General features: G+C 43.0%; 1 protein-coding gene across 1 annotated transcript in view; it reads right to left on the reverse strand.

The window, feature by feature from the left end:
• LOC116381801 (metabotropic glutamate receptor 7-like) overlaps positions 1-13,679 on the reverse strand; it is a 168,490-nt gene that overhangs the window by 19,961 nt on the left and 134,850 nt on the right. The window contains exon 5 of the mRNA XM_031844256.1: positions 3,888-4,025. Within this exon, the coding sequence (XP_031700116.1) occupies positions 3,888-4,025 (138 nt within the window). The remainder of the gene's footprint in view (positions 1-3,887; positions 4,026-13,679) is intronic.

The raw sequence follows: 13,679 nt of genomic DNA on the forward strand, positions 1-13,679 counted from the left end.
CAATAAGAACTGATGGAATGTTCTTTCTTCAGATTATGGGCACGGCACCGATGTGTGGCCGCAGACCGACCACGATACATTAACCAGCATCGTTGGGGCCGCTGTGTTTATTTTCTACATTGCTTGAATAATCATGTGGTCCTGTCCGTCCATTCATCTTGTTCTGGGTTGCAGAAGGAAAAGTTTTATCCCAGCATGCACTGGGGTAGAGGTAGGGCATCCACTGCAGGACTAACACACACTCAGATTCCCAACTAGAGTTCAGTCTGCAGTCACAGATTCTGCTATAATGCATGTCCCTGCACCGTGGGGGACAAACAGAAAGGTCTCCAGTCAGCCGACTCAAGTCCCAGACCTGGTCCCAGTCTGTCAGCGCTGATGCACGATAACGACCCTGCCTCTGAAAAATCACGCTACACTACTTGTTTTCCCAGTTTGGTTGTGGTGTGAAACTAAATCACGCTGTCAATAAAATTCACTAAAGGAGAAGGCGGGCCACCATGCAGGCACAGACCCAAATAAATAGAGCTAAGCGTCTATTGTTTTTATTACTATTTGGCAGGTTAATAACGTATTTGAGGGGAACAGAATCAATCAATGGCAGGTTCGTAAGTATTGATCAGGATTTCTCTTTTTTCTTCGTAGGCAAACGTAAGGGAACAGTGGTATACAGTATCTAGTAGCTCAAATAGCATAGGAGGGCTAACATCAGTTAATGACGTGCTAACGTACTCTGCTAATGTTAGCTCCACAGGTTTGTAGGTAGAAACAGGTAATAAAAGATGATTTGAGGAGGTGTGAGTCATCGATAACCACATGAAGCCATTACTGTCATCGGCGTATGGACGCACACAGTCACACAAATGAACACATGACCTGTAATCTCCCCAGGACGACGTCTGCCGGAGATTACAGGTTACAGGTGCAGCATCAACATTTTGCAATGTAGAAGATATTGTTGAATACTGAATCTTCAGCATTATACTGATAAAAATGCATTTTGAAAACCATAATCATCCTCACCCGTTGATCCCTGGAATTGGAGTTCAGTAAAGTGTCACTAATAGTGTTCATAATGGGCCTCGTGTCGCAGCTCTGTCTCAGCATTGGCCCACTGCCCACTGCCTCTTCAGCAAACATTTATATCTGTTAAGCAATTCAGGAGATTTACTGCTGACAAATAACTCGACATAAATCTGCTGTTGTAGATTATTATTATTATTATTATTACATAATATTCAGGAGACTGTGTGCTGATGTTGAATAGCATAACAGACGGTGGCGACACAGATGGTGAACTCATCCCTGCCACTTGTTGATCTGGCACCCATCCAATGTTTGAGAGTGTTTGTCCTGACCCTATTAGTCCTTCCACCATTGGATCCCTATCACAGCGATGCATCCCGTCACCTTTATGTATGTGTATCTGTGACAGTATAACGTCCGGCTGTTTATCCGTCTGTGAGGACGCACGACTCACTCTGAAGCCGAGCGCGTTGATTCATTATCTTCTCCACACGGATATGATGAGGGCAGTGAATTGAACCTTCTTGCTGTGGGGCGACAGCGTTAAAAAACGCGCATTGGTCCGTCCAAAATGAGCTACTTGTTAGCTTCCAGCTAACTATCTACAACTAGGCCAGGTAATTAGAGCAAACAGCCAACACGAGGTGATGTCATCATGTACAACAGTACTGATTTATTGTTTTCCTTTTAGACTTTCCAAGACGACTGTCGTTGTGACACTTTGTGCCAAAAAGCTCAGAAACATTGCAGGCTATAAACTCTTGGATGAACAGGCTTCTAGGGCACAGGGCCAGGAGAAAGTCACAGAGCTCAGTTTAAAATCTCCAGGATGAAAAACGCAGTTCAGCAGCAGTTTTTCAACAAACAGCAGTACCTGAGAGTACTGCTTTACCTGACGAATAGCACTGAATGAGACACAGAACAAAGACGCGCAAAACGACTGAGGAGATGCAGGAATGACGCCTCGGAGATGCAAAATGACAACAGGGATGCAAAACTACCAGAGAGAGAGACAAGAACAAAGACAAACAAATTGCAAAAAACAAGCACAGAGAGACTCAAAACAACTTCAGAGACTCAAAACATTTTCAAAGAGAGGCAAAACGACCATGAGGATGTGTAAAATAATTGGGGATGCAAAACTATCTAAAAAAGGCGCAAAACAACCACAAAAAGCCACAAAACTTTGGGGACGCAAAACTACAGGGATGCAAAAATACACAAAACCACCACAAAAGATGCAAAACAACCACAAACTGATGCAAAATGACTACAGGGATGCAAAACTACCACACAGATGTAAAACAACCACATTTTGAGATACAAAACGAGGCCAAAGAGATGCAAACTGACCTCAGAGATTCACAAAACAACCTCAAAAAGACAAAAACCAACTACAGACAGAAACCAAACGTCCACGGAGACCCTCACAATGACTGAAGAGAGGATGGAAAACGTTTTGTGTCTCTTTCAGTCGTGGCACTCTTACTCTGAACAAGCAGAGCGCTGCACTCTGCAGCAGTGAGCTGCCACTGGGTCCAACTATGCCTCTAAATGTCTTTGTGCTTTAAAAGAGCTTTTAAAGAATAGCATCATGTCAATGTGCAAGTATTATCCGTATAATTCCTCATTTCTTTACAAATAGAGGGGACATAATGATCATTCCTTTGTGTTGACACAAAGAATCCCTGACCTCATCTGAGCAGCTTTAATACTCGGTGAGTTGGGTTGAATTCTCCCCGTCTGAGTCATTAGAGTCGTTTCAGAGAATAAAGCTGCTGCTGGTGTCTCTTGTCTACACGCCTGCTGCTTCGAGGGCACAGAGGGACTCAATCATTCCGAAATGGCACAGGAGGCGTGTTCATTATGTAATTGCAGGTTTAGTTCTAGGGGGCACAAGTGATCCCAGCCGTCTCTGTGGTTGGAATTATAATATGTGTTGGGGGGCGGGGGGGGGAAACGTCAGTGAAACGTGACGATGTATTAGGCACTGCCACTGTTTACTGTTTGTAAAATGTATACCTTTAAATATCAACCAGACGAGTTAGTGAGTGGAATACGAGAGGGAGGGTGAAACGTAGCAGACATGCAATAAGACAATAAGACAATAAGAAACGGTATTATGATCCTCTGTGGCTTGAATCAATACTCTTAATAGAATAGGTTCATTAGTGATGAAGGTTTGCTCCGCGCTATCGTATTGCGTTGCTAATTGCCGTGCACGATCGACTGCAGCCCAGGGGGATTAAGAGTTTCTGCTCCACCATTGCAGGTGCAGCCGTTCTATTGTGTTTCAGTGCTGCACTCCTCACACTTTGTATTGCAAACACTGCTCAGTACTTTCCCTCGGTATAAATAAAGCTTGATATTTAATTATATTTAATTATAATAAAAGTAGCGATGCCCTGAGTCTTTTAACATTGAGCATATGCCAATCAAATCCAATCCAATATCTGTTCTTATTGATTCTTCTTCTCTTCATATTGCAGCCTCTCATCATCTCGAGCGTGTATTCTGAAGTTCAGCACTTTTTAAAGCAACAGCAGCAACTGAGAGCGCTGCAGTAATAATACAATAATGATATTTCCTGCATTTACATTTAAATCAATCTAGCGAATACCAGATTAAATTGGTTATTGTGCTTCATATAATAATAAAAAAACAATATAAAACTTTGTGCCTTACTGTTTTATCGTTTAAGGAGAATATTTATGAATTAAAAGTTTGCAGAGCCCTGGCTGCCTGAAGCTCATAGCTGGATGTAACTTATTGGGCCTTTGGTGAGTGTTATCATCTCTCCTGAGGTTTAGTCCTTCTCTCTGGCTGACTGTGACGTCTGGACACCGTTGGCAGAGGCTCACCTGTACACTTCCTGCTGCTCTCGTCCTTCTTGGAGGAGCTCATCAGCTTGCAGTTGAAGTTCTCCTCCCAGTACTCGGCAAACCACACGTTCCTCCTGTTGTTCTCCAGCGTGCGTGACGTGAAGTATGCGTCGAACCCTGAAAGACAAAAGGACGACGGGTCAGCAACACTTTAAAAAAAAAGAGCTTCATTCATTAGCGGCGAGTGTGACGGCGGCACTGGAGCGTGAGCAGCACCGACAACACAGGACGTGTTAGTCCGCTCATCTGTTCTGCACCCAAATCACTGCTGTTATGTAAAACACCCAACGTGCTCTCAGAGACAAGTTCACCGCTTCATGACAGAGACACATAGCAGCAGTAAACATGATCCGAGAGGAGGGTCGGACACGCATGCAAGTTCAGAAATGCACCTTCTGTCAGTGTAAGAACAAGTCCGGGGGCTCTCGTTCTGGTTTCACGCTGCCAGGACGGCGGTGAATCTTTGCATACGGACACAAAACGTTTGGCAGGACATGAAGACTGCAGAGCAGCGGATAGAGACGGAGCTGCGGATCAGCAGAAATAGCTGCCGAACGAACACATAACCTGTGCTGGCGTCACACAAAGGGCCCCGGAAGAGTAGGTGGTGGCGTGGAGGCTTCTAATCACATAAGGCCATTAAGAGATTATCGGTAACGATGACGATAAACAGAATATGCAAAAGAATAAATAAGAATATATTCAACCTCAAGACAAATTTTATAAATCCATGTGGCATAAAACCATTATACAATACATTATGAATGTGGCCGCCAGATGAGCATTAACTTGATGCTGCATTGATTTATATCATCTATGTCATTTATTATTTTAATAAAAAGAGAGCAGCAAACATACGCAGAATCGACACGCTTTGGGTCAAAACACAACATCAACGGTAAAAAATAATGAAATACCACCACTAATTATGATACGAGTTCAATACCACTCTCTCACTCCACCCTCAGGTTCACACATGAAATCAAACAGGTTCATCAAAACGTGTCCTCGTGCAACTTCAAGGAAAAGAATCAGGCAGCAAAACCAAATAAATCCACACAAAGAATTCACCAAACGAGGGAATATTTCAATCTTCAGCTAGAAGGATGCTTGTGTAATGTAAGGGTGACGACCATTTCAATTCAATCAGGAGAGATTCAACAGCGATTTATCATACAAGCATAACATATGAATAGTGCAAAGTCTTTGGCAATTGGACTCCATCCTGAAGTAATCTCACCGAGGGGAGGGACACTGAGGTCCAATAAGGCCTGACCCCCCCCCCCCCCGGAGTCCAGACGCTGGTGGTGGTGGTGAAAGGAGTTGCTGCAATCTGATGATGAATGAGGAGCATGACTGTGATGCTGACTGGAGGTGACGGGCGGAGGAGGGTCGCATCTGCTTAGACCCGAATTGACAACTGACAGCAGCAGAGAGAAGGACACTTTTTAAAGTTTGACAGCTACGATGTGATTGGCTTCAGGAAACTGTGCAGAATCTGGTTGGTTACTTCAAAGTGAACGCCCCCAATCAGCAATTAACAGGAGAGAGAGAGAGACAGAGATTATGAATGAAAAGGAGTGTAGAGATAGTCTTCCTGATTGAACTTGTGCTTAAGCTTCATAAATTCACAGGACAGGAAGTGGTAGATGTAAAGGAGCTGGTCGGATCATGAAAGACTCCGTGCTGTACAATTTAAATCAAAATCCATCCAATCAAATCACTGCAGCCCGAAGAGAATGTATAATATTTCAAAGAAAGCATTAGCAGCCGAGTGAGGATCCATTTCTGTCTCTGTTGACAGCTTTGTCTCCTGCACTCCATCATTCAGATGCTCACAACAGTCAGAACAGGAAACTGAGTTATACGGAGAAGAGTCCTTTATCTTAAGACCTGCACTTAATCACGTCGCTATTCTCGCTGTGAGCGTTGGCTTTGAAGTGACAGGCAGCCTCGCCTTCTGCCACCGATGCCGCTGAGATGTCCTTGACACCCTCTCACGATGTCACCGACGCCTACATCTTTCATCATTCCTGGCTAAAAGTAGGATCTTGACCTCTGTTGCTTTCTATTCGTGAAGTCCACATTAGAGGAGGACGTCAGGGGACATTTATACGGTGATGGCGATGGAGGTTAAACGCACACATGAAAGAGAAACATAAAAGATGACAGGAGAATACAGCTTGAAAAGGACTCTGTTACAGTGAGAGATGTAGTTCGTAATTCACACAGCGACGGGCTGACTGGGACTAACCCGTCGGTTTGTGGCCGTGATGAAGCCTCGAGTTTGTTTTGTTCTGCGTACACTCTGCACTCAGTACCTGCCCAATAACCTGGAATCTAATCCTGATATTTATTTGTATCTGCCCATGTTCCCCCTGGCAACTGCAGGAGTTCCGAACGTGCATCTGTTCAGGAATCACGGCCGTCCTGTCACGCATCAATCACGCAGCGTCTCCAGGAGAAACAAAGCATCCGTCTCGTGCATCTGCTGCATCACTGACGCACGCTCTTTCCGTATTTCCCGTCCGTGAGAGGAGCGTGAACACAACAGTCGGATGCAGAAACTAGGGCAGAAATGAGGACCGTCTCGCAAGACACTTTGACTGACGTGGTTTTTCAGTCCCGGTCTCTGCGGGCTGGAGACGGACAGCTGTGCTGCTCACATCTATTTAAAGATGTCTTTCTTCTGAGGCGATGAATAATGAATGTAAACAGAAACACTTTCACGCACTGATCCATTCTGATGAGGGACGTGTGCTTGTGATAACTTTAATCAAGACTATTTCAATGATGTAATGTTATGATTTTCACTCCTTAATTCACCGTGATGTCAGCACTGTTATAGATAATATGCATTCACACTCCATGAGTTCTTCAAGCGGCTTATTCTCTCCTTAAAGAACACAAACGAGCAGGACGTTAAATCGTCTGACTGAAGGGCAGATTATTCCTTCGGCATCTTCTCGCAGCTTGAAAGAAAAACTTAATTAGAAATGTCCTTGTAATTACTGTTCGGAGAGGAGCATTAGTGCAACAGAACGCCGAGCATACATTTGAAAAAGTTGGGATTCGACAATAATTGCATCTGGATGTACCCCTCAGGGGCGAACGCGGTGTTTGATCTTAATTTATAAGAATCCCTGATGAGTCTTAGCCTACTTTATGGAGCGTATAATGTCAGATCGGGTCCTGAGGAGAAGCTGCCGAGCCACTGAACAGAATTACAACCGACCCGACCGTTGTTCAATGAACACCGAGAGCTGTTTCATCAACATGCTGCACAGTGAGACAGGCTGCTCTGATATTGATTAGTGATTCACTGAATCAGTATCTACATCCAGACCCGGAAGATTCACTTGCAAACGGCCGCACGAACATTTCTGTTATTTTTTAACATTGTTGTTGATATTTTATTATTGGCATTGTTATTTTAATTATTTTGATGATTGTCATTATATTATTACTCTGTTATTATTACTATTATTATTAGTAGTAGCATTGTTATAACAATTTTTATCATTATCGTTATTATTTTTTACTATTATTCACATTTAGTGCATCCCCTGCTAGACTCAGTCAGTGACTCATTATCTCTGATTTCCATCCAGAATAAACTTCCATAACTCCACTTCTAAAATAAAGACACTGCAGAACTCAACATGTTTTTAAGTATTCTCTAGCGTCGTCATAGTAATCCAGTGATACTTGTGCATTAAGAGGTTCACTGCAAACAGGAGCTGCTAATAGGTCATTCCTCTTCCTTTAAAGAGCCTCTAGTTGAATGTTGTACACAAACAACAGTATTTAATGATTCAAAAGGTGCCCTTTGTTGTAGTTTTAAAATAATATATGCAGCACAGCTGGTCAAAAGAGAAACACAGCAGATGTTGCTTTGAGAGGAAACGTTTGACAGGAATAAAGAGCAAAGACAGATCTCCATGTTGGACATTGAAGGCTGGTGGCTTCCCCTCTCTGCACTTTGTTTCCTGCACTTGTTGTTTACTCCGAAATGTCGAACATGTTCTGGGTCAGAGATTTCAGCGACACCGTGAAAGCGTGTCAGACAATAGTGACATGTTATCTGGTGAGTTACCGCCACCGCTGCCGAGACCAAAGGCTGACATTTTCAGGGTCGCAGAGTCTGTCACTGTCCCTGACAACAATGTCACGTTCTATTGATTTCTTTTTCATTTCACTCTGAGAGAAGTGTCCATTTCTGAGCAAATCGTCTCTTATTTTCAAAGCGAAGCCAGCGTGAGAGCAAATCGCAATTACAAGTCCTTGATTGTAACACAGACCGAGACAAAGTGGACAAAAGCGGAAATGAAAACATTTGAACATTGATAATTAACAGCTACTGAGGAGGAAAGGTGAAGTGTGCTGTGTTTTGATCATGAATAACAAACTACATCTTGTAGAGGAAACATAAAATAAAGTTTTGCATCCAACTAAAAGAGTTGAATTTGATTATTTCTAAACTAAACCGTTTTGGGATGAATGGAAAGCTGACACTCCAATCCAACGAGCTCTACTGCATTGATGTGGGAGGATGTCAGTCATCAGACTAGTCATCTGAGACATCGCTGTAAAAATGACTTGTTGTGACTTCTTGTAGAATCACAGCCTCATGAACCTCTACAAACACAAACTAGAGACCTTGAGAAGTCAGAGGATGGATGGATTTTCTAGATATATTTACAATAAGTGGGTTTATGAGCAGTTTCCAGATCAGAAGTGCTCGCCATCCAATAGAGAAATCTCTAAACTTCAAAGGTTTTGAAACCAAATCACAGCATGAAGTGTTCCTCAAGGTCTATGTGTCTCAATGTGGTATTTATGATCTTTCTTTTGTTTTGATCAATTCTCGATTGTTATAAAACTGTTATATTTTAGCACCAAATCTGCATAACAAATGCTATTAACCCCAAAAATAACGCAACAACTTATGAGACATAAGTGAGCACAGGAATTGCCATCATATACTTCCATCATAATGTTCACTCAAGTTCTAAGCTTTGAGACGATGTAAACAACTTCTATGTAGCATCGGTTGACCTGCTATCTCCCCTAAAGACCCCCTGTTCCCCCTCAAAAGACCAACATGGGTCTATGTGTGTCTCTAGGGGTTCATCTGATGGGAGTAGTTTCTTTGCCGATTCAAATATGAATCATATTATGGAGAAACAAACTCCACCAGATCATCAATACCTTTAGGTGCTAACTGACGATGCTGTGTGGAGCTGAATCCTGAATTTGTTTCTTTCCGGTTGATTTACTCACAGAAGTCCCTAAACAGTCTTCTGACCGCCCAGCCGAGCTGATAGAAATCTCTTCGTTATTACCTCACCCTCCCAATAACAGAAGCTTTACAGGGCTACATGCCGGTTACTGTGCTACCCTCTAATTGGTGGAGGCTGTAACAGCAGACTGAGAGGAAATCTGCAGGGCTGCAATGATCGGATTTCTATTTGCAGCAGTCAATATCCGGTTAATGATGCCAGAAGTGAACATCAGTCAAAGAAGCAGCAGTGCTCGGTCTCCATCAATGAAAACTAAATGTGATTTGAATTGGTTTACTGCATGATATAATGTAATAATACCACAATGTGCAGAACATTTCTAATGCATTTATTAGACTCATTATCTGTCATCGATTTCCTCTGATTTGATAAATGCCTCTTCGGTCCAGTGTGATTGAGTCTTCAGCTGGCTGCAGCCAATCAGTCGATTTTACGGCCACTAAACCTGCACAAATGCAACAAAAATAAACGTGGAATTCTCAAAGCATCCACAAAGGGTGAAGTGCACCTTTAACCGGCTGCCAAGTAAATGCTGACGCGGTGTTCCCGTGCTATTTGCACGTATTTAAATGAGGTAATATGCAGATATTCGCCGCAAACTTGGCTCCTTCTTATGACAATGAGCCTCACTAACATCAGTCCAATTCACAAAGACCAGCGCAAATAGTCCCAGCAGCTACAGGGAAAGTATTGGCGTCTTCAGAGAGTTTGGGACATGAACTCTGGTCTCCTGCTTTGAGTCCTGTGTTTGTTTGACTGCTCCACCTCCACTCCCACCCGCCTCTGTGTGGGCTTGTTTCATCTTTAAAATACATGGTCACACTCCCGGAGCACTTCCTCTGAGCGTTGGATAATGACGTGGATGGGTTGACATCATAGTCGGTTGAAGGCTCGGTGCGCTCCTCACAGACACTGAAGTGTGTGTTGTGCGTTGTGAAGCGGCGGTGGTTAGGTTTAGGCAACAAAATCACTAAGTTAAGGTCAGAAAAACATAAGAAAAGGCCAAATTGCCCTCAGCTGTAGAACGTTATCGGCGTGTTTGCTGTTATAATATTAGCGTAAGATATCTTGTGAATCGGACCTTGAGACGGGGCAGACAGTCGTTACAAGTGATGGAGCAGAGCGGCTGTGTGTTTATGTGCAATAGCCACCAAAATGTACAAACAAACAGCAATATGAGAAAGCAGTGGAACTATAGAATCCCTTCTGAACTACTCGTGTTGATCGTGTGAACGTGCTGCCCTCACACCAACCTGAAGCTCTCTCATTATAGCGCCATCGCCGGCTCAATATTTCAGACGTATTGCATTGGAGTGAGGGGTGTTCATGCCGAGAGAGGGAAACAAACCAATAAGAGTTTGTTTACTTGCCTCGCTGCCAGTTATCAAGCTGTAAGTGCTCCACTGATGGGAGCAGTGACTCCACTGGGACCCCCCTGATAAAGCTGCAGTGTTCAGCGAGTCTCAAAGCACTTTTTATCCTCAAAGATACAATTTGAATCTCAGGCTTAACTTCCACTTGTTATCTGGAATGTCTCGTATCCGATTAAATCCAGATGAGATCAAGGACACTTTGATTTCCACTCAGACACATATCTGTGTCTCACAGGTCCGTCTTTGTTTACTGAGCAACATGCATATCAGGGTCGGTCCTCCTCCGGTCCAGAGGGAGGTGCCAGGAAGTCGTTTGATAACTGACAAAAAGACCAGAAGCAGAATTTACAAGAACGGTATAGCAGCAAGCTAACAGCTATCCTTATGCTAACACAAACATGTGGAGGAATGATGTAGTTACACTGTGCAACGTATCGTCATACAACAGTTTGTACGATATCTTTTCATACAAACACGTGTCAGCTTCCACTCGTCACATGCATACAGTCTTTTCTAAACAAACTTCCGTCTTCACAGGAAACAATTTTGTTGAGTTTAAACAACCAAACTAATTTGTTAGGTTTAGAAACAGATTGTGTTTTGGGTTAAAGTAAATCAACATGGACTCCTTGACTCGCATGGGGCACAAACAACCGTTTCCTGGAGGAAATACCATTTTTTATTTGCATTTATATCTTTTTAACACATGGCTTAAATGCTTAAAAGGGGTCCACTAGTTACCATCTTGACCTGAATGGTTGTGTCATAAATAATTGCTTCGTATTGTATAAAGATCAATCAAAGTAGACAAGAAAAATAGAGAGAGAGGAGAGGAGCTGGATTAAAATAAATCAAACAGGAAAAGAACAAGAACACGAAAATAAAGAAGAGGTAATAATGACAGTTTACAATGTTTACTGAGGTAATAAATCAAGAGAGAAGTAGAGTCATTTTCTCATAGACTTCTATACAACCAGAGGAGTCGCCCCCTGGTGGACATTAGAGAGAATGCAGCTTTAACACACTTGGCTTCACTCGGTGCCAACCCGAGACCAAACTTCTATTTGAAGTTTTATACAATCCGACTTATTTTCTGCAACCAGAGGAGTCGCCCCCTGCTGGTTATTAAGAAGAATGCTAGTTTAAGACACTTCCACATTGGCTTCAGCTGTGGTACATCTATCAAAATTCATCCTGCAGGGAACAACAAATCCAATGAAAACAGCTTAAAAACGTATTCAGATAATGTTCTTATCTCTTTATATATGAATACATCCCTACTGTACATGCTGCTCACACCCAGGCGTCTGGAGAGAATGCAGGTTTTTAGACACTTCTGCATCGACTTCACTCGGCAGAAGCGGAGGACGGAAAACACGTCACATACGTCACGAACGTCACTTATATTAAAATAATCAAAATCTCAGACGCCAAAGGCTGCCTGGTGCATCGATATCAGACGGCGAGAGGCGTGACAAAGTGTTTTTGACGCCCTCGGACTGAGAACGATCTGTCAGCCCTGAAAGTGAAGCTGCCACTCTGACCCTGTGATTGCAACAACTAATCAGAACCGTAATTTGGCTCGGTACATTTCCTCACAGACGTCAGGTAATTGCAGTGCGTGCATAATTAAGAAGTCTCACAAGACAACCGGGGGGGTGAGTTTCCTCTGAACCCTCTGCTGGCGAGCTATTGATTGAACAGACCAGCATCTCTCTCTCTCTCTCTCTCTCTCTCTCACACACACACACACACACACACACACACACACGCACACACGCTCCTGTGTAACACACCGTCTGCCTTTTAATGATGCCATTAATCGGCATTCTCTCATCTTCTACGTCTCTCCGTCTCCTTCACTTTAAGTGCCACCCTTCCGTCTCCCCCGTCCTCTCTTCTGTCACGAGCTCTTCTCCCGCTCTTAACTGTGACACAAACAACAACAAATGACGCTTCCAACGACTGAAACTCTGAACTTCTCTTTCTGCAAAGAGACACGTTTTCCGGTTCTGTTGACAATTTGTCTGAGAGAAAGCGGGAGTCGAGCTGGGAGACACTAGAGAAAATCTTTTCTTCACGGTGACACATCGGAACACATTAAAGTTCACACAAGAAAGAATAATGTGGAAAACAAATGTAGTTGCATTCAGTGGCCCAATTGGGAATCAAAAAACCCAACAACATCTGCTAACAACGCTCGTCTTCAGAGGGAAGGGTAATGCTCTTTATTCATTCCACAGACAGGTGATTGGTATCCATCGGCTCCAGTTCTGATCAGCAGTGATGGAAACATGACACGTTCATTTCCGCCGTGAAATAAACTCACCGAACTGTCTTTGTTAGTCTGTAACTCTGGCTTGGTTGAAATAAACCCTCGATTCAAAGAGTTAGGTGTTGAAAGAAACATCCGTTATATTTGCTCCTCAGAGCCACAAGACTCCACTCACAGAAACAATCGTTAACCTCGCTGATCATTGTGAAACATACGTCATTCAAACTCGACACAAACCAAATTAAACTCATCAAAGACGTCTCGGTTCGTCTCTCCACAGCTCCGATGATCAACAACTTTTGTTTGAGAGTTTGAAGGAGAGACTGATTAAGTAATATAAAACAAGAAGTAACCACAGGAGCATCTTCACTGTTTACTAAAGCTGCTTCTCCGTGCGTTCTGAAAAGACAGGAAACGTGTCTATTGGCAATGAAAAAGGAGACTACTGCTTATTTTTGAAGGGTTTTTCTGTGTTAAAACAACCTGCTTGTACAGATTCATCTTAAAGGGTATTAAGAGTCATTTTGTAAAGCACTTGTCCTGCCATTTTTTTATACAGAAGTCGTAACTGAAATAAGTAACCAAAGACATTTAACTGTGAAAACGTTCACCTGATTTGGGAGCTACATGAAAATTCAGAAGATCACATAAGTTATTAATATTCATGCTGATGGGAACATGAAGGCCTGACCCTCATCATCACAATCCATCCAATATTTGTGGAGAGAGAACACACAGATGACAGACGTCGTCTCTGCAGCTAGTGCGGCTGAAAACACAGCGCAGTAGAGCAGTTTCAGAGAAACCCAACAACTGTTGG

Source organism: Anarrhichthys ocellatus, unplaced genomic scaffold, assembly GCF_004355925.1.
Source record: "Anarrhichthys ocellatus isolate YVR2014 unplaced genomic scaffold, GSC_Weel_1.0 scaffold1, whole genome shotgun sequence".
NCBI lineage: Eukaryota > Metazoa > Chordata > Actinopteri > Perciformes > Anarhichadidae > Anarrhichthys > Anarrhichthys ocellatus.